The 21,193-nt window shown below is 40.1% G+C and overlaps 2 protein-coding genes across 3 annotated transcripts; one reads left to right on the top strand and one right to left on the bottom strand.

Annotated features, from left to right (window-relative positions):
* Window positions 1–1,173: 1,173 nt before the first annotated feature.
* On the top strand, window positions 1,174–6,875 carry parp12a (poly (ADP-ribose) polymerase family, member 12a). Its single transcript, XM_084932848.1, has 11 exons — window positions 1,174–1,600; window positions 2,591–2,726; window positions 2,826–3,090; window positions 3,185–3,355; window positions 3,479–3,668; window positions 3,816–3,990; window positions 4,152–4,381; window positions 4,500–4,587; window positions 4,708–4,838; window positions 5,195–5,343; window positions 5,532–6,875. The coding sequence occupies exons 1-11, from the start codon at window positions 1,287–1,289 to the stop codon at window positions 5,786–5,788; spliced, it is 2,106 nt and encodes a 701-aa protein (XP_084788974.1). The 5' UTR covers window positions 1,174–1,286; the 3' UTR covers window positions 5,789–6,875.
* LOC146382299 (thromboxane-A synthase-like) lies at window positions 6,870–21,167 on the bottom strand. 2 transcript variants are annotated; one of them, XM_084932849.1, is made up of 14 exons: window positions 21,075–21,167; window positions 19,175–19,319; window positions 18,130–18,223; window positions 17,696–17,748; window positions 17,147–17,243; window positions 16,910–17,026; window positions 16,683–16,771; window positions 16,430–16,578; window positions 16,006–16,136; window positions 15,530–15,886; window positions 15,337–15,425; window positions 9,025–9,162; window positions 8,079–8,241; window positions 6,870–7,882 (listed from the first exon to the last, which is right to left on the bottom strand). In XM_084932849.1, exons 2-14 carry the CDS (start codon window positions 19,273–19,275, stop codon window positions 7,769–7,771), a joined length of 1,692 nt encoding a protein of 563 aa, XP_084788975.1. In that variant the 5' UTR covers window positions 19,276–19,319; window positions 21,075–21,167; the 3' UTR covers window positions 6,870–7,768. The 2 variants fall into 2 exon arrangements, with proteins under 2 accessions (XP_084788975.1, XP_084788976.1); XM_084932850.1 differs by having other exon boundaries at window positions 21,080–21,167.
* Between the last annotated feature and the right edge of the window lie 26 nt (window positions 21,168–21,193).

The following is a 21,193-nucleotide window of genomic DNA, read 5'->3' as shown; positions in this document are numbered from 1 at the left end:
AGGGAAGTGGCACAATCAAATAAACGAAAAAACAAGAAGAGAGGTTAGTCCGCCTTTACAAGACTCACTCTCAATCATTCATAACAGCCTTTGCGGCTGGACGGGCTAGCCAAAACCAAATTACAAATCAACCAAAAGAATAAAAAAAGAAGGACAGCAGAGGTGCAGTCGATCTACAACTTGATTGATTAAAACTTGTGGTCACACGACCAAAATACCCACTCGCACCAGAGTGAGTTAATCTTCTTCCTCTTCTGTATAGGGTTTATTGGCGGTTGGCAAACAGCAAAATGGTGCATTACCGCCACCAACTGGTGTGGAGTGTGGACCGAAATGACAATAAATACATAAATAAATAAATAATTCAAATTCTCCCGAACAAATGGGTCTGCCTTAAAAACCAAAATACAGCCTGATAACTTTCACTTATAGAGCTCACGCGAAATAAATCAAACTAGTCCAACTTCACTTTCATATCGTCCAGCTTTTTGATCAGTTGTCTCCTTTCCATATCATACTTCTGACAATGCAATAAAACATGTTCTATTGTTTCCTGTTCCCTACTGCAGTCACACTCCCCTGTACAGTGTTTACCTATTAAAAATAATGTGCTATTTAAGCCAGTGTGTCCAAATCTCAGTCGAGATATAATCGTCTCCTCTCTCCTGTTTCGTCCTGTACTTCTCATTTCCCCCACTTTCCTTTGGATGTTGTACAACCATCGCCCTTTCCTCTCCTCCTCCCATTGCTTTTGCCACCTTTCCTTCATTTTGTGTCGTATTCTGCTCTTGAGCTCCGTCCTACTCTCACTAATAACCATATCTACCATCGGTCTCCTTGTTGCGACTTTTGCTGTCCTATCTGCCAGAGTGAGTTAATCGTGTCTGGAACTTCCCACAAAAGGCGCTCACCTCACCTCACACACCCACTACCTTGTCAAAGTTCCTGCCAGGTGACACTTGTTACATTTCTTTTTTACGATTGATTTAGATTTAATGCAACCACATGAAAATCCACTACTACTAATTTAAGATAAAATTCACTTTATTTTCAGATTTTATATGCTACGCAATCTCGCCCCCGTGACAATATATATTTATTTTTGTATTTTTTAAAAAACTTGTAGCGATAACTTTCCTTCTGGGCAGGGCAACCATAATGCAAACCTTTCTATGTTTAAGTTTCAGTTTCATTTCTCAGTAACCGAACGTAGCCGGAGATTTCGGTCAGAGCCATAACTGGGCTACTTTGGAATTCTTAGCTAAAGGAACAAATGTCATTGCAGAATGACATCGACTCTGTCTAAATTCATCATCAAAACCTTGTGCGACAACCAGGGGTGTTTGGAATTCGGGAAATTAGAAGATCAGCTCGCACAGAAATTCACGGTTGCGGATTCGGTCCTACGCAGTGTGCTCTTTGACGATGGTAAAATAGCCATTAAAGAAAGAACAAAGACGGGAAGTAAAATAATCAGCCCGGATAGTCTGGTAGTGGCTAAAACCAATCTGCGGCTCTGTCAGAAAAAAGCTGGAGAGTGTCCGCAGTGCGATGGGTTACACCTGTGCAAGTATTTTGTTTGCGGAGAGTGCACGTTCGGGTAAGTAACCTATTTATTTATTTATTTTTGTAGAAAGCTTTCCTATAATAACAAAGACTCGGTGATAGTTATCACCGCCATAAATGAGCAAAAAGGTGCTCAATCATTCACGATGGTGTTTTTCAACAAACTACGCAGAGCGCAAAAGGGCTTTGCGTGGGTTTAAACTTTAAAGCCCAGCAAATAATCGCAGATTCAGGTTTGTTTTCCTGCTATTAGTCATCGCCTATGGTTGCAACATATCGTCGTCTTATTGGTGCTTCATAGTGATCGCATTCCCACAGCAATTAATCTTCAGTCTGAACACAGGTGTAAATAAAAAACCCCACAGGGAAAAGTGCTTTTAATACTCAGTGTAAATAGTGAATGATGATGGAATAAGCACCATGACCTTATAAGAACTCTTGTTTTGACTTTACATAAAAACCGAGCTGAATTTCATGAGACATTGTGGACATCACCGTAATCAAAATTGTTAAATGTGACTTTAGCTTGGCCTGATGGAGACTGCGTGCCCTCGCATTCATTATGAATTTTACGAATTTGGGTCACTCCATTTTTTCCTAATGTTTGCACGATTGTAGTGCAACATTGTGACCAGAAGATGGCAGCAATTTGACAGTTCAATTACAGGACTTTGATCATTTTCCCCCAAATGCAACACACCCATAATGTAAATAAATGATAGAGAGCCTACTGCTCACGCTGAAGGTCATGCCTTCATCTGGATACGACGTTTTTAGTTGGAGAAACGTTAAACTCATCCAAGTGACTTCTTTAGTCTCAGCTGAATGCAGATGTCCCCTACCTTATAAACAGTCCATTTGCATAATGACTTGAACTAGCACCACTGCATGCATCTTTAAATTAGGTTTTTGACTATGAAAAATTATAGATACGTTGGCTCAGACACTAAACTCAAAAGCAATAATATTGAAAAATATAAGTAAAACAGAATATTTTAATTGGATGGCATGTTGTCATTTACAGAGGGAAGTGTAAGAATCCACACAGTGTTGCATTTCCATACAATGCAAAGCTTTTGAAGAAGTACAATCTTCATGATTTCACAGAGAAACAGCTGTTCCAGCTGTTACTGCAGAATGATCCTTATCTGCTTCCTGAGGTATGTTTTAGCGGTTTGCACTTGGAGGCAATTGTGGAGATTGTCTTGTTCTTCTGTTGAAAATATGTGAACTTCATCATCCTTTATGATTCCTTTTAGATATGCTCACATTACAACAAGGGCAACGGTCAGCACGGCTCATGTAAATTCACCACCTCGTGCACAAAGCTCCATGTCTGCCAGCATTTTTTCCAGGGTGACTGCAAATTTGGCTCTTCGTGCAAAAGACAGCATGGCCTCAATGGACATGCGATGAAGCTCTTCCGAGGATTCAGTCGTGAGAATATTGAAAACCTTCACAAAATCTACAGAAATAAATGTATCATCATGGGTCAACAGGAGAGGCAGGGTACTGGTGTCACTGGTAAAGCAGATTTTTATAAAAACATGTCTTGCACAGATTTTTGTCAATCAGCAAGACCAGTAATCTACACAATATAAATGTGTCTCTTCTGTAGTGCTAACAGAGGTAAGAACGTCAACTCAGCAGCCTCAGCAGTCTTCCCAGCAGTCTTCCCACAGCAATCCTGGATCCCCAACCAGTTCTGTTTGTCCATCTAAGCCACCGAGCAATGCTGACATGAATGAAATCTGCCTTTATTTCATTCGCAGACATTGCGGGTTCAAAGGTAATGATCATGATGATGGAAGCTGCCTTTCATATCTACAATACAGTAACATCTCAACACGTATAGGCCTATGTCCATATGTGCACCGCCTAATAAATGAATGCTGGTGTGTGTTTTTCATAGACAAGTGTGCACGTGTCCATTGGCATCTGCCCTACAGATGGCAGGTTTTAGACACTGATGGTGTAACCTGGAAGGACTTGCCCACTATGGAGGAAATTGAAAAGGCATACTGTGACCCAGCAAAAGAGACGAGCTGCATGGATCAACCTTTGTCCAGCTTAGGGCTTTTCAGATTTCTGTCTCTTCAAAGGTACATGAAGAAACAGAACACACAGATGTACTGTTTGTGGTGCATCTGCAGTAAAAGATTAAAAGATTAAATGCATATTACTGTTATTCACATGAGCTCGGGTCTATAGATTTCCATTCATTTTGATGGAATTTACATCCCTCTTAGCTCTTCATCCCCTAGTGAGCAGTCGGTGGACTTCAGGACCATGAGATATGGAAACTCTCCAGTTCGTCGCCTGTCCACTGCCTCGTCTGTCTCAAAGCCCCCTCACTTCATTCTCACTACACAGTGGGTCTGGTACTGGAAGGACGATGGTGGGAAATGGTTGGAATATGGAAAGGTGACTTATTGTGATTCTTTCGATGAGTATGAAGATCTTGCCACCCTTGACAGAACTTTTCTAAGGGAACAGATGTATTATAGTTAGATATGCCAAGTAATTTAACCACTGGCATGTTTGGAATCTAAACTTTGGTGGATTTCTTGTTGTGTTCTCTTTAGGGTGATGAGGAATCATCAGTGACTTCTGAAACCCTGGAGAATGTATACCTTGAAGACAGAGATACAGAGATTCCGTTCAGTGCTGGCAAACAGCAATATATTCTCCATTTCAAAGATGCGACAGGAAACCAGGCGATGTATCAGCAGAATATAAAATTCAAAACCAAGCGAGATGTCAGGAGGAGGCCTCGCTTTGTGTCTGCTCATGACGTGGAGGACAAGCTGAAGAGGTATTTTGACTTCCACTTGTGCACATTGATTCAGGCTATTCAAATATTTCTAGTCTTGGTTGGTTGCTGTCTTAAGTGAGTTTACCAACAAAATGAATACTGCATGTCTTCTCTGTAGCACGTCATCAAAGAGCTCCAGCTCCTCCACAGCTGAAAGCGTACCTTCGCACTGGGACAAAAATGCCATACCTGAGTTTGGATACAAGGTATCTTTCTTCTATTTAAAAACAAAAACCCAACCCTGTGCTCAGTATTACTAAACACTAAACCCATATTTCTACTTTTATTGTTAACTTGTATATTTGCACTTTATTCTTGTCTTTCAGCTAATACATCTCTCCCAATCTGCACCAGATTACAATCTGATTGAGTCTTTATTTGGACGCACAATGCCGGTGAAAAAAATTAACAGCATCCAAAGGATCCAGAACCCGTCTCTGTGGAGAGTCTTCCAGTGGTAAATTACTGACAGAGATTTTTGGGTTTTTTTAAAGAAATGATTTGAACTTTTGGAGGAACCAGGTGATAAAATAGTGAATCTACTCTACACAGTGTAGTTTACCTTAGCAGCAACACAACAGAACTTGTTACTGTTAAAAAGTGGGGAAAAAAACACGAAACTGCAGGTGTTGGACTAAGTTCTGGCCTGGCACAGGAAATAGCTGAATCTTCACTAGCTATCTGATGGGGTTATTAGTTTTCTTTCCCCCTCATATCAAGTCTTTATGCTAAATTAAGCAGCTAAATTAAGGTTTTACACACAAATCTCTGCAAGAAGGATGTTTCCACTTAAATGGCATACGCTGTGTTCAGGCAGAAAGAGCAGATGAAGGGGAGGAACGGAGGAGACCCCTCAATGATGTATTTGTTCCACGGGACTGACGAGTCTCTGATAGAGGCCATCTGTGAGCAAAACTTTGACTGGAGAATGTGTGGGGTCCATGGCACAGCCTATGGCAAAGGTACAGCAAAGCAATCTTTGCATCACTTTTTGTAGTATAATGGACACATTGTAGCTAAAATTTGATACTGGAAAGCCATAAAAGGAATGCATCTTCCTCAAAATGAACACCAGAAAACTCTTGAGTACTAAATCACTAGCATTTTTTTTCTTTGGACTATATTAACAGTAACACTTTTTTATTTTTAGGGAGCTACTTTGCCAAAGATGCATCTTACTCTGACAGATACGCCAGTGTCAGAGCAACTCCAAACAAGATTATGTTTGTTGCCCTGGTCCTGGTAGGGGACTACACCAAGGGGAGAAGCACGTACGTTCGCCCGCCGCTAAAATCAAACGGAAGAACTCTCTACGATAGTTGCGTTGACTCTGAGAACAAACCCAGCATTTACGTTGTCTTTGAAAAGCAGCAGATTTACCCAGAATACATTATCAACTACTCATAAGTCGCAGTTTGCCTTCTTTTTTCAGACTAGTGAATGTTCTTCACTAGTGTTCTTTAGTTTCGTGGTGTATTTGAAAATTTAGAATTTTGCAAATGTAGAAAAATGATTAAAATAATTTAATAGTTAACAAAGATAATGACAAAATTTTTAAAAAATGCAATTAATGAACACTCCACAGGTTATCATTTTACATTTTGATTATTCAGAGCTCATATGTATAAACAGCCTTTAATTTTAAATGTAGCTTCTTATTCCTGTGACATGCTCAGTGACTTCTCATGTCTGTTTTAAATGCAGTGTCATGTAAGTTTTTTCAATTCTGTTACCGTTTGTGCTGAGACAAAATTCAACCAGTTTCTGAAAGAAGAGAAGACCAGGTTTATAAATACTTGGTGTGTCTCAGAAGCACAAAGCACTCACAAAGTACTGTCGTCTGACCACAGAGAGGAAAAATCAGCTCTGCTATATTTAACATGTGCGCTTCACATTACCGCAACTCCTCAACTATTTTGGGCTTAAGAAAATTCAAATTGTTCCTAAAAGATGACAATTTAGTAATTTTACAGCAATTATATATATATATATATATATATATATATATATATATATATAAAAAGCCCAGGCTGCCTGCATGATACTTTCTTATTGCAGTTCAATAAGTCGCAGTCATCGGCCTTGTGAAATTGTGGTGATTTCTCCAAATCTTTTAATCATAATGTGTCAGAAGTTGAGAGTGAGAAATGTTACTATAAAACTACCAAACTATTTGATTATAGTATGCAGTATTTTCAGTATTATAATATTATCTTGATAAGGGACTTCGAGTTGAACTTGAAATCATTGTAATGGTTTTTCTTGAAATGTATCAGAAAATCCTTATTTTGCACTTGAAACTGTACGCATTTCCTTTTCCCTCACAAAATCTCTGCTTTCATGCTTGAAGTATATCCTTAGGCAGAAACGCTTAGCAAACTACATCAGTGCAAGCCTTAGCAAGGACAACAGACGATCTGGTGTTAAGATACAGAACAAAATTGGATTGTTTGTTTTGTTGCAAAATAAACACATTGCAAAACTGAAAAAAGGAGTAATGTTACCACTTTATTTATATATTTGCATCAACAACAAGCTGCATTTCACCCATTTCATATGTAAATCAATTAAACAGATTGTTTTGTTTCCTAGAAAGATTTGAATGAATCATCAATAAAACACTTTTAGATCATTTATATTGAGGCCTAATAACATTTCAGCACTGCAGTTTCTCAAGTAATGGCCAAAAATCTAAATTGACAGATTGGATATGAGTATAGGAAACTGATGTTCCAATAAGGTGCAATAATAATAATGAATGAGTTCATCAACACAGGTAAATGAAAGGATTCTAATATTTTGTCCCACAGAGTTAAAGTGCAGTGAGTGTTTCATATCCTGAGACATGTAACAGGGACAAGGGTCATCAGGAACAAAACAAAGATTTTCTTTCCTATTATAAAACCACTTACTTCACCCTCAAATAGCAGCTTTGGAGGCACAGAGTTACGACCACTTCGTGCTCCATCAAAGATTTCAGTGTATCAGTAACAAAAAACACGACTTTTTTGCCAAAAATATGTCATTATTTTGTAAATTCAACTCACTTAAAGTGGAAATGTGTGACTGTGAGAAGTGCCATTCAGAGTTGTGTTGTAGCACACTCACAAATGAATAACCCGCATGGTGCACCCATCAGCAGGGAGTTCAAAAAGACCTAAACTGTATCCAAAAGAGAGAGACTGGTAAAGAGCACTTGGATCAACAGCACTTTTGTGCCACTGTGTTTATCATTACAGCGGCAATATTATCATTATCATCGACTTTTCAGATCACTGTGTGGGCTGAATCATTGAGGTATGCAGAATGTCAGTAACTATGGAAATATTTTGCTGTAAATCAAAGGAAAGGCATGATACACTAAGACCTTGAGCCTCAGGTTGGTGTCTAATCATCTGATGGAGAAATGAATGGACCATCTCTTTGGTCCCTTCTTGTGATTTTCACATAAATGCCATTTTTAGGTCCAAGAGTGCTTGATGACTTCAACTCAAGAGGAACCTGAAGACAGAAGAAGTGCATATTTACATATTTATGTAAACATCATAGCCAATATGAAGGCAGCTAACAAATTATGAGTGAATTGTTTGAAAGTTACGGCACTTTCTAATGTCCAAACATCTCTATGGTCATTATTACTGACTGTCCAAGTATTTACATTGCATACACATTTTAGTAGAAAATAATAAATGAATACCTTGGTCTCAGAGCAGGCCACAATGCTGAAGCTTTGGAACAGGCGCACTAAAGCCATTTTGATTTCAAGCTGGGCGAGCCTCATTCCCACACAGTTACGAGGGCCGGCCCCAAACGGTAGGTATACGAATGGGTGTCGACTGGCCTTGGCCTCTGGTGTAAACCTGGGGATAATTCACACGTTAGGTGCTTTGGGGGAGAATTAAAGGCAGTGCCAATACAAAATCATCCTGTCAGTTACGTGTTTCATTTTAGAGATGATTTTAATTTGGAAAAAGCAAGACCAGGCAACTTTTTCAACGTGAAGCTCAAAACTCAAAGGACAGAGTCAAACTGAACAAGTAAGTTTCTGGCAACAGGCTTAAGGTTTTTTTGAAAATGTTTAAAACAGCAGCTGTATAGCATGAAGAGGCATTGTGTGTTTTCTTTAATGCTACTTAATCATCAGAAAATAAACTGGGACATGAAATTAAATCTTGTGGTTCACCACAAGGATAATGAACGGTTGCCCATGGTGACTAAAAAGGATCTTTCTAATATAACCAAAGGCCAACACAGAGGTTGTATACAAAAAGGGAATATCTTTCAATGTCCACAGAAAAATTATGGAGATTCTCAGTTGTGGTGAGCATAGTGTGCTGTGGTCTGCTGGGAGGCAGCAGACCATTGCAATGGCAGATAGTGATTATTTTACTGCATTAAAATGTATAATTGGTACACTGTACTTTGACTTTGATCAGAGACGTGGCACACAGCCATGTCATTTGAGCGCTGCACATGGTGTACTTTCACCAGACAAATGGATGAACAACACCTTAGGTTAATATTTGTCTTGTATTAATGTTATTACATCAACATTTGATTGACTTCAAAGTTAGTTACAAGTGTTGATATTTTTAAATTTGAATATGCTCTGTTTGTCATTTATTAGAAGTAGACTGAAGCACCTCTCTGGGATGAACTCCTCAGGCTCTGGCCAATGTTCCGGGTCATAATGGAGGAAGCCTGCAGGGATCTCCACTGTTATTCCTTTAGGAAGGAACTGGCCATTCACTACACAGTCATGGTCAACTTCTCGTGCAAACCTTAATGGGACAAAATACGGAATTAACGTAATTCAATTAAATTATATTAAAAAGAAAATCATTATATATAAAGGGGTGTCTGGCCCATTGCTACGGGCCATTCGATCCCTATACAACCGTTGCAGTAGCTTGGTTCGCATTGCCGGCAATAAGTCGGACTCGTTTCCGGTGGGTGATGGGCTCCGCCAGGGCTGCCCTTTGTCACCGGTTCTGTTCATAATTTTTATGGACAGGATTTCTAGGCGCAGCCAAGTGGCGGAGGGCTTTCACTTTGGTGGCCTCAGAATCTCATCTCTGCTTTTTGCGGATGATGTGGTTCTGTTGGCTTCATCGGGTGGGGGCCTCCAGCTCGCACTGGAACGGTTCGCAGCTGAGTGTGAAGCAGTGGGAATGAGGATCAGCACCTCCAAATCTGAGGCCATGGTTCTCAGCCAGAAAAGGGTGGAGTGCCCACTCCGGGTCGGGGATGAGTTCCTGCCCCAAGTGGAGGAGTTCAAGTATCTCGGGGTCTTGTTCGTGAGTGATGGGAGAAGGGAGCCAGAGATCGACAGACGGATTGGGGCTGCAGCTGCAGTAATGTGGATGCTGCACCGGTCCGTCGTGGTGAAGAGGGAGCTGAGTGTAAAAGCGAAGCTCTCAATTTACCGGTCGATCTACGTCCCTACCCTCACCTATGGCCACGAGCTGTGGGTAGTGACCGAAAGAACAAGATCGCGGATACAAGCGGCAGAAATGAGCTTCCTCCGAAGGGTGGCTGGCCTCTCCCTTAGAGATAGGGTGAGAGGTTCGGCCATCTGGGAGGGGCTCAGAGTAGAGCCGCTGCTGCTCCACATCGAAAGGAGCCAGCTGAGGTGGTTCGGGCATCTGACAAGGATGCCTCCTGGGCACCTCCTGGGTGAGGTGTTCCGGGCATGTCCCACCAGGAGGAGGCCCCGGGGCAGACCCAGGACACGCTGGAGAGATTATATCTCTCGGCTGGCCTGGGAACGCCTTGGTGTTCCCCCGGATAAGCTGGAGGAGGTGGCTGGGGAGAGGGAGGTCTGGGCCTCTCTGCTTAGGCTGCTGCCCCCGCGACCCGGCCTCGGATAAAGCGGATGAAGATGGATGGATGGATGGATGGATGGATATATATAGCTTTTATTTTTAAGGTAAAAATTTTTTTTCACAGGACTCTGCAGTCCAGTGAAAAACTACATACTTCATGAGTTAAGAGGGTAATTAGCAGCTAGGTGCAGTTAATCAAATGCATTTTATTGATTGATCAATAATTTGACCTCTATAAAAGATATAAAACGGTTCGTGTTAACTCAGTGCCAAGAAGGAAAAGTATCAGTTTAGAGAAGCAATTGTTCCTGTTCATCAATACAGGCATGGTCAGAAATCAACTTCAGGTCTGTTGTTCTATAGTGAGCAAGATTATTCACAACTGGAATAATTCAAGACAGTTGTTAATGTTACCCAAGCAATGAGAAAGACTGAAGCAACATTGAGAGACGAGTGGGCAAATTTCTCCACACTGCTGTGAGACTGATAAAGTTATACTGAAAACCATTACTTCAAGTTATTCCTTATACATCTGGTTCTACGAGCTACTGAATCATGGGGTCGATTTCCTTTATCACAGGACAGCAAAGAGCCTGAAAACTTTCTTTTACATAAAGTAATGGAGATGATAAGCAACAATATTCAGACAGATAGTGACATTTAAATAATGCTCAGCTAGTAATAAGGGGCCCAAAGTGTGCCTGGAAAATATCCCCCACACCATTACATCACCAACAGCCTGAACTGTTGATACAAGGCAGGATGACTGCATGCTTTAATGCTGTGCAAGAAATACAACACCATCCAAATGTCCAACTGGTGAGAGCAGGCAATATTTTTCTAATCTTCTGTCATTTTGGTGAGCCCATGTGACCTTCAGCCTCACTTCCCTGTTCTTAGGTTACAGGAGAGGCAACTCAAATATCTCCTCCTGTAAAACTGCCTGCTTCGAGATTCAATGTTCTGTGCAGTCAGAGATGCATACCTCAACTGTAGTGAGTGGTTATTTGAATTACTCTTTCCTTCTATCAGCTCAAAGCAGCCTGGATATTCTCCTCAGACTTCTGGCATCAACATTTTTACCCAGAGAACTGCTGCTAACTGGATATTGTTTCTTTATAGGATCATTAAACCCCAGGAATGGTGCACAAAGATCCCAGTAGATCAGCAGTGGTTCATTTATTTAGAGCACCCTGCCAAAATTACTTCACGTTAGGGCTTGTCGATATGACCCAAAATTCATATCTCGATATTTTTTAGCTGGATGGCGATCTACGATATATATCTCGATATTTTTTTTAAAAGCCATAAGTTAAGAACAAAAAGAGAGTTCTTAGTCACACTGTGTCCCAGATGTCACACGGGCACTTTTATATACAGCGTAGATGTACATGACGAAATTACTCAAAAAGAAATTATCAGCATTTATTAAATAATCATGGTCCATAAATAAAAGAAAACAATGTTGTTTTTGTGCATAACAAAAAGCTCACAATTGTGCAGTCAAAATGTAAACTAATAGACACTGAGCATAATAACAAAGAGACAGATTTCACAGCTGCACCACGTCTCTGAACAGGTGCCATTTGTGGTCCTTATACACACACAGTACGGTAATATTACGTTGAAGCACTCCGCGAGGCTCCTCCTCGGTAGCCGTAATCCTCCGACAATCCATCAAGCGGTGCAGCTCCGTAGCTTAGCAAAGTCATATTAAAACATTTTTTGACAGATTGCTGAGCACTGTGTACCACATAAAATCGGTTCGCGGTCAGTAAGCACAACCAGAATTCATACATAAGGCGCACTGTCGATTTTTGAGAAAATGAAAGGATTTTAGGCCGTGCAGCCCCTCCGGGCTGCATGTCGTTAGCGCGGTTAGCTCGCTAACACGTTGACGCCGTCCAGCCCCATGCACGGGGCGATCCGCGGTAACTCGCTAACGGAGATTTTCCGCTTTCATCTTGTCATTGCCTGCAGGTGAAGCTATGGGGGAGGGGGAGTTGTGTTCAGTGAAGGAGAGGCGAGGCCGAGTAACGTTGCGTAGAGACAAAAGTGGACGAAAGAGAGGCAAACCTGCGGCTCCACAAGTATAATTATAACGTAACATAGACTATATCGATATAAACGATATTGTCACATCTTATATCTCGTATGAAAATATATCGATATTTTTAAAAAACTCGATATATCGCCCAGCCCTACTTCACGTTTCAGTGTGTACATGTGCAACAGTGTAAAAGAAAGACAGCTAAAGTTTTAAGTGGATTGCAACTTGTTACATTACTTGTAGGCTAAATGTAACAACAGTTAACAATGCCCTGTACCAACACAGAGCAGAGCAGCTATCTGAACGCTACCCCAACAGAGGTCGATTATCTTGTTAATAATTTCACCTCCTCACTACGTACGACTCTGGATACTGTAGCTCCAGTGAAAACTAAGGTCTCTAATCAGAAGTACCTGACTCCGTGGTATAATTCTCAAACACGTACCCTAAAGCAGATGACTCGTAATCTGGAGAGGAAATGGCGTGTCACAAATTTAGAGGATCATCATTTAGCCTGGAGAAATAGTTTGCTGCTTTATAAGAAAGCCCTCCGCAAAGCCAGAACATCTTACTATTCATCACTGATTGAAGAAAATAAGAACAACCCCAGGTTTCTCTTCAGCACTGTAGCCAGGCTGACAAACAGTCAGAGCTCTGTTGAGCCAACCATCCCTTTAACGTTAACTAGTAATGACTTCATGAACTTCTTCACAAATAAAATTTTTATCATTAGAGAAAAAATTACCAGTAATCATCCCACAGATGTAATATTATCTACAGCTACTCTTAGTACCATTGATGTTAAGTTAGACTCTTTTTCTCCAATTGATCTTTCTGAGTTAACTTCAATAATTACTTCCTCCAAACCATCAACGTGTCTTTTAGACCCCATTCCTACAAAACTGCTCAAAGAAGTCCTGCCATTAATTAATTCTTCGATCTTAAATATGATCAACCTATCTCTAATGGTCGGCTATGTACCACAGGCCTTCAAGCTGGCTGTAGTTAAACCTTTACTCAAAAAGCCATCTCTAGACCCAGCAGTCTTAGCTAATTATAGGCCAATCTCCAACCTTCCTTTCATATCAAAAATCCTTGAAAGAGTAGTTGTAAAACAGCTAACAGATCATCTGCAGAGGAATGGTTTATTTGAAGAGTTTCAGTCAGGTTTCAGAGCTCATCACAGCACAGAAACAGCTTTAGTGAAGGTTACAAATGATCTTCTTATGGCCTCTGACAGTGGACTCATCTCTGTGCTTGTCCTGCTAGACCTCAGTGCAGCGTTCGATACTGTTGACCATAATATCCTATTAGAGCGATTAGAACATGCTGTAGGTATTACAGGTACTGCGCTGCAGTGGTTTGTATCATATCTATCTAATAGACTCCAATTTGTGCATGTAAATGGAGAGTCCTCTTCACACACTGAGGTCAATTATGGAGTTCCACAGGGTTCAGTGCTAGGACCGATTCTGTTTACATTATACATGCTTCCCTTAGGCAGCATCATTAGAAGACATAGCATACATTTTCACTGCTATGCCGATGACACCCAGCTCTATCTGTCCATGAAGCCAGATAACACACACCAATTAGTTAAACTGCAGGAATGTCTTAAAGACATAAAGACCTGGATGGCCGCTAACTTTCTGCTTCTTAATTCAGATAAAACTGAGGTTATTGTACTCGGCCCTGAAAATCTTAGAAATATGGTATCTAACCAGATTCATACTCTGGATGGCATTACCTTGGCCTCCAGTAACGCTGTGAGGAACCTTGGAGTCATTTTTGACCAGGACATGTCCTTCAACGCACATATTAAACAAATATGTAAGACTGCTTTCTTCCATTTGCGCAACATCTCTAAAATTAGAAATATCCTGTCTCAGAGTGACGCTGAAAAACTAGTTCATGCATTTATTACTTCCAGGCTGGACTACTGTAATTCATTATTATCAGGATGTCCAAAAAACTCACTGAAAAGCCTTCAGCTAATCCAAAATGCTGCAGCAAGAGTACTGACAGGGACTAGAAAGAGAGAGCAGATTTCTCCTGTTTTGGCTTCCCTTCATTGGCTTCCTGTTAAGTCCAGAATTGAATTCAAAATCCTGCTCCTCACATACAAGGTTTTAAACAATCAGGCCCCATCTTATCTTAATGACCTTGTAGTACCATATCACCCTATGCAGGCCTACTTGTTGTTCCTAGAGTATTTAAAAGTAGAATGGGAGGCAGAGCCTTCAGTTTTCAGGCCCCTCTTCTGTGGAACCAGCTTCCAGTTTGGATTCGGGAGACAGACACTATCTCTACTTTTAAGATTAGGCTTAAAACTTTCCTTTTTGCTAAAGCATATAGTTAGGGCTGGACCAGGTGACCCTGAATCCTCCCTTAGTTATGCTGCAATAGACGTAGGCTGCCGGGGGATTCCCATGATGCATTGAGTTTTTCCTTTCCAGTCACCTTTCTCACTCACTATGTATTAATAGACCTCTCTGCATTGAATCATATCTGTTATTAACCTCTGTCTCTCTTCCACAGCATGTCTTTTATCCTGTCTTCCTTCTATCACCCCAACCGGTCGCAGCAGATGGCCACCCCTCCCTGAGCCTGGTTCTGCCGGAGGTTTCTTCCTGTTAAACGGGAGTTTTTCCTTCCCACTGTCACCAAAGTGCTTGCTCATAGGGGGTCATATGATTGTTGGGTTTTTCTCTGTATCTATGAAGCGCCTTGAGGCAACTTTTGTTGTGATTTGGCGCTATATAAATAAAATTGAATTGAATTAACAAACATTTAATCCCTGTAACAGCTGAAGCTGCAAGATTCCAAATAATATCTGCATCGTTTCTTTTTTTAACATCTGCATCACCACCTTAAATCTGGCGGTCAGCGTTTGGTGGTCCATGGCACCATTCTCCCTTCCCCAATGGGCCCAACCTACTCTTGCAAAGCAGTATATCCAAGAGAAACAGTGACATGTACATTTTATCTCCTTGTTGTATGGTATACATGTATGAGTAAATATGGCCTATCCTCCAAAGTGCTATAAAAACACCCTGTTTCCACTTAACATCCGTCTTTACCTGAATCCAGGAGGGTAGAGGCGTAATGCTTCACATACAACCATGTCCAAATACTTCAGCTCCTGGACATTTGTGTAATCAGGTGATTCCTTCAACAACAGTAGCATGAATATAATCGATAACTGTCCATAATAACATGCAGCATGCAAAACAAAACAAAACAAAACAAAGCACCACAACGTAAAACACTCACATGTCTAGTGTAGAAATCATCCACCTCTTTCTGTACTTTGAGTTGACATTCAGGGTGGAGGGCCAAGAGGTAGCAGGTGAACGCCAGAGTGTTGCTACTGGTTTCATAGCCTGCCAGGAGGAAGACGAAAGCCTGACCAACAATCTCATCCTCAGTCATCATCTTTTTTTGTGGACGCCTGACAGACGGCTCCTGTGAATGAGGAGGGTCATTTTCCTGAACCGAGCCTGAAGGCTGGGTCTCCTGGTTCCTGTGTTCGATCTCCTCGGGGTCATTTGATGTGTCAAAGTGGTCCAACGACACAATCTCTTTGGTGGTTCGAGCATCTAACATCAGCTGAAGGAAGTCTCTACGCCTCTACATGTAAAAATAAAAAAGAAACAAAAGAAAATGGTAAATATTTATTTCAAACAAATGATGAAGGGAGACGGATCGTTTTAGACACAGAGTGACTGTGTTAACTGTCTGAGATTCACCTGCTCAGGAGGCTGCTCCTCTCGCTGTTTGATGATCTTCTGAATGCTGTTAATGAAGAAATTATTCATCTTATCTCGTCTTTCATTGGGGAGAAGTTTTGCCATGGGAGCGGCAAGGAAAGGAAAAGCCACTGAAGACAGTAAGACACAAATTAAGAATTCCCGATAACACTGTGGTAAAGTTGAAATCTAAACAACATTTCTAAACAATGCATTAATTAATATATCTTATTGTCTTCCTCTATAAATCTTCTTCTTACTTAGAAATTCTTAAAATTATTTACAATTCCAAAAACTTCTTTTTAGGCGTAGTCTAAAACGATGTACAATTTTTCACATTCCTAAATATATTTATCTTCCTCTTTTAATGTCCTAAATGAATATCTTAAATTCAAGTAATAATTAAGTAATATTGATGACTAACTGAAAAATAACAAAATGGGCCTGAAGAAGGAAAAATTGAAGAACATCTGAGCGTGGTGGACAAACGGGTCGTCTGGGTTGTTCTGCGAGTCCACCTGAGTTGCAAATGCCACACTGGCAATAACATCCATGGTAAAGTAGCCAAAGCACCTGTAGGAAAACATTACCAAAAATAAATTAAATAATTAAAGAGAAGATTGAAAATTTAAAATAAAAATGATTCTTTCAGCATTTGTTTTTTATTGTTTTTGTACTTGTGGATGTCAAAGGCCTGTGCTGACTCAGCGTGGCCGTTTAAATTCTTCATCAGGGCATCGATGGCTATGTTGATGAATGGAACCATCTATACTCAAAAAGATAAATCATGAGAGACTCAAACCAGTCCTGCCAAAACCCTTTAGTGAGTCATTACATCACAAAATAGAAAATTCAAATACTTTGCAATGCATTTATAGAAGTAATAGAAATCTTAATGTCTCACTTCTTTCAGTTTGGCAGAGCTGAAAGATGGGGTCAAGATGCTCCGTACTCGCTTCCATTGTTCATTCCTCAGCATGAGTAGACAGTCAGTCATGGGCTTGGTGGCAAAGCGAAAAGCCTGCAAAAATGAGACAAGAGCACAAACGCAAAAATCCATTACAGCCCATGAAGTAAGTTCGTGTGGGAATAATTGCTGATCACACATCGTGCATCTAAACTCTCCGCCTAATGTCCTCACCATTCTATTAGGGAAGCTACTGAAGTCCTTGACCATCAACTGTCTGAGCATATCAGGATCCGCTATTATCACGACTGGTCTGCGCCCCAAATAATACCTGAAATATGCCGATGTATACAATATGAGTGAGATACCAGCCAAAACAAACAAAAACCTTTGATGCTAAGTAAAGTATTCGCATCTGTTCAGATCATCATTGTATCTACTTTTTCAACCTTGACGTACTATTGCAATGTAATATAAACTTTCCTGTGCAAATGGTGTGTGCACAGAAATAAAAGATAAACAGCTATTAATCTAAATCCAAGGTAATGAGTCCATTTTTGTGCATTCTTTATCAGCAGGTGTCTCTGTTTCTGTGGGAGGAAAACTCCTAGAATTACATAGAAAGCAAATGCAGTAGCACGAGCTATTATTAGTTTCTGTGTCAATGCTGTTATAAAAAAAATAACAATCCAGGTGTACTGATCTCTTTGCAAATGTTCAGTTTGCTATTTTTCCACAATAGTAATTTCAGTAGATGCTGATTTTTTTTTTTTTTTTACTTACCCACAAACTCTACCATGTGTTTTTATTACATAAGTCATAGGTTTGAAAAAACCCTGAAAAGAAAGTGGAAAACAAAAACATCAGACTTAAAATATCCACATTATTTACTGTTTGTATAACTGAAATCACAGAAAAGGTTAACAGCACATTGGCTTATAACAGCCATGACCTTATAAGTGATCAATTTATAAAACATAATGGTCAACTGACAACCCTATAAAAACTGAAAATGAAAAGTTTAAACAGGAGCTTAATCCCAGTTTAATGGAACAAATGTTGCATATTATTCAGCTGTATTTTTACTTCACTGCATCAGAATATTTTAAAAAATGACAGTAGATGTAGATTGCAACCTTTAAACCATCCCAGTTTGACACAAAATGAAGCAGATGTTGAAGGTAACTCTGGTCTTCCTTTGTTACACTGTATCTTACCTGCTGAAACATGAATAAGTTGCCAAAGAAAGGCACTGGCTTTGGATGTTTGATGCCATATCGTGAGAGGACTGAGAACGGACGGACTGAATACCTACAGGCAAAAGGGCAGAAATGTGATGATGTGTTGTGAATGAAAGGATTAAACATCAAGCACATTAAAGAACACAGATACAACATTCAGTTAAATGCTATCCACACCATCCTTATAGTCCTTTGGTCTACATATTGTTAACTTAGGACCATGCATTTCCTGTACACATCCACAGTGATTCAAAGAGTTTAACAATAGCATTGTATTACATTATTAAGGAATTACAGCTATTTGTATACATACTCTTCCATTTTCCGAGGCTCAAAAAAACAATTGGACAAACTAACATAATTAAATGTACATTATTGTTTTTAAGTCCAGAACTCATAGCCATCACTAGATGGATTTCTTCCCTTGAGATGTTCTGCTAGGGATTTACTGTAGCTGCCCTCGGTCGCTGTTTGTTTTGGAGTATTACTGCCTTTGGTTTTGTATTTAATAACTGAAAAACATGATCTACTGGATTGAAATCAGATAACTAACTTGAATTGCCTTTGATCTGCCCACTCCTGAAGGTTTTTTTATTCTCTTAGATAGTTTTATTTTTTTTTTTTTATCCTAACGATACCTTCTTTTTCCTTCACTGACATCTCATATTGAGAGTTCATGTGAACAGCGACCAAAATGTAAGTTCAATAATTAACTCCTTTTAAGTGCTTAGTTTGCCATGAAATAATGTGGGAACAGGCCTCCCCTGCCTATCAGTCAATTGTCCAATTACCTTTGAGTCTATGAAAATGGGTGACTGTGGATATACATAATATGTAACATATAGTATATATTGCTGTATTTTCACAGCAGAACAATATGTCACAAATAAACATACTAAGGATTTATTTCCAGCTAAGTGTGGTGGAGTACAGAGAAAAACTGACATAAAATGTGTCATTATCCAAAAACTGTCCGACTGTCCATCATAAATAAACAAATACTTGACATTTGTTCACTCACCAGTAAAGGAGACCGAGGAAAATGAGGAAGAGGCTGAGTGTCACAGATATTCTGCTGACCTCAATGTTGAACGCGTTTAAAAAGTCATCTACAGCCTGCATGTTGGAAAATGTTGTTTTCTATCATCAGAATGAGATGAAAGTTCCTGCGCAGAAAAACAAGAAAAGGGGTTTAAGTTAACAAAAAGAACTAGATTGATTATAATGCGCATACAAAAACAGGAAGCCATAAAAATACTTGCAAAACAGGTCTTTAAAACAAAAAAAATTATATACCCCCTTCATAAATCTTTTTGCCTACAGTGTATTTACCAACTGAAGTAAAGTTATAAGACATAAAAACAGACAGAAACGTCGGAAATCACCACAGCAGAGAAACCAGAAGTGTTATATAGCAAGGAGGGGGCGTTTCCGCGATGCGCGTATCGAGGCTTGCTTCATTTATGGGAGGAGCTGAAAATGATGACGTCCGAAGCCTCGCTGCCCGGCTGTACCACGTGACTGGTTCATGAAGTGGTTCGAACTTTGCCGCGAGATATGACAGAGACATAAACCCCTCAGACTTCATTCAAAATGTAGGTGTTTGATGGAGAGTTGCGGTTAGTGAGAGTTTGGAGAGAGTTTGGAGGTTTATGAGAGTGAGGAGAGAAAGTCAGGAGAGAATGGAGCCAGCTAAGAAGAGGAGGATGTCCTCCCCTGTGTGGGAACATTTTGATTTTATTCCTCCCAACAAGGTATGTGAATTTCAACAGAAGATGTATTTTCATAACACTGATGGTGCAATACAATTTATGTTAAGCTGTCTTTACTTTTGTACAAGGTGAAGTGTTTGCTATGTGCCAGGGAGCTGGGATATAACAACAACACCTCATCCATGCTTAGGCACTACAGAGCTTTGCATGAGAATAAGGGGAACACAGATTGTGGAGCAAGACCAGGTGAGCCATCAAATGCCATGATAATACAGCATGCTGTAATGTTACTAAATGATATAACAATATTATACAACTGTAATAAGTTACGTGTGTGATATTTATATTTGTGCTTTGTTTTTATTGTCTTTCCTCAGGCGAACAATCTCAAATAGATGAAGACCTGGTTAGCATGGTGATTGAGGACTCCCAGCCATTTAGCATTGTGGAGGACAAAGGATTTAAAAGATTTGTTAAACCATTAAATCCTAGCTATGTTCTCCCCACTAAAAAGGTCATAAAAGCAGTGAAAATTTAGTTTTTACAGAATAAAATGTGAACAGGCAGGACTGAGGCTCAAAGCCTCAGTGTGTAGCTGTCCATACCTCAACGTTACAACGTTATGTATCCATGATCGTTTATGTTAATGAAAGTGTGGGGAGTGAGTTGGAGGGCGGGGTAGGCTGCTTTTAACCATGTAAAGCACTTTGTGCTACATCTTTGTATGAAAAGTGCTTTATAAATAAAGATTGATTGATTGATACATGTTTTACACACTCCTTTTGTTGTTGACATTTACAGGCTGTGTGCAAAAGGCCACACTCTTCAAATTCATGCCAGCTAATATTTTTACGTCCAGTAGATGTCCTACTAGAGCAAATGAAGCTTCAAGACGCTTTGCGCTGGGGTGAACCAATTGGATGAAAAGCTTCAGTGCTTCATGAAGCTTCATCTGCCCATCACTAGTTTAGATGGATCTGCAGGGACCACTAACCACGGAACAAGTGAAACCTAACCTACCCTTTTTCTCTCATTTATTAACCGTCCTTACCTGTGGCGCACAACTCATTTGCTCATGTGATGCTAGGTTAGCTTGCTGATGAAATAAAGGAGGTTTCCATCTAACTAATATCACTAACATGTTTCTATTACTTATGTCTTTATAATATTAACACCGCAACATTCAGCATATGGGAAACACACACTCACCTCACCTTCTTCGTCCTTCGCCCAGGTTTTGTAAATATAATAGTCACGTCTTCCTCTTTTTGACAACAGCTCGTCACTCCACAGGAAGCTGTGTCGTCTACTGCCCCCATCTGTACCGG

This window comes from Perissodus microlepis, chromosome 7 (genome assembly GCF_051167445.1).
Source record: "Perissodus microlepis isolate ML-2025 ecotype Zambia chromosome 7, ASM5116744v1, whole genome shotgun sequence".
NCBI classification, from domain to species: domain Eukaryota; kingdom Metazoa; phylum Chordata; class Actinopteri; order Cichliformes; family Cichlidae; genus Perissodus; species Perissodus microlepis.
This window is presented reverse-complemented; position numbering and strand designations above follow the sequence as displayed.

Excerpts from the sequence above, each read along its gene's own strand:
- parp12a (XM_084932848.1), top strand. The coding sequence starts at position 1,287 with ATGACATCGACTCTGTCTAAATTCATCATCAAAACCTTGTGCGACAAC. Across the intron at positions 3,991-4,151 it reads AATGGTTGGAATATGGAAAG|GGTGATGAGGAATCATCAGT; the intron begins GTGACTTATTGT and ends TGTTCTCTTTAG. Across the intron at positions 4,382-4,499 it reads GTGGAGGACAAGCTGAAGAG|CACGTCATCAAAGAGCTCCA; the intron begins GTATTTTGACTT and ends TCTTCTCTGTAG.
- LOC146382299 (XM_084932849.1), bottom strand. The coding sequence starts at position 19,275 with ATGCAGGCTGTAGATGACTTTTTAAACGCGTTCAACATTGAGGTCAGC. Across the intron at positions 15,887-16,005 it reads AGGAGCAGCCTCCTGAGCAG|AGGCGTAGAGACTTCCTTCA; the intron begins GTGAATCTCAGA and ends TTTTACATGTAG. Across the intron at positions 9,163-15,336 it reads CTCTACCCTCCTGGATTCAG|GTTTGCACGAGAAGTTGACC; the intron begins GTAAAGACGGAT and ends TGTCCCATTAAG.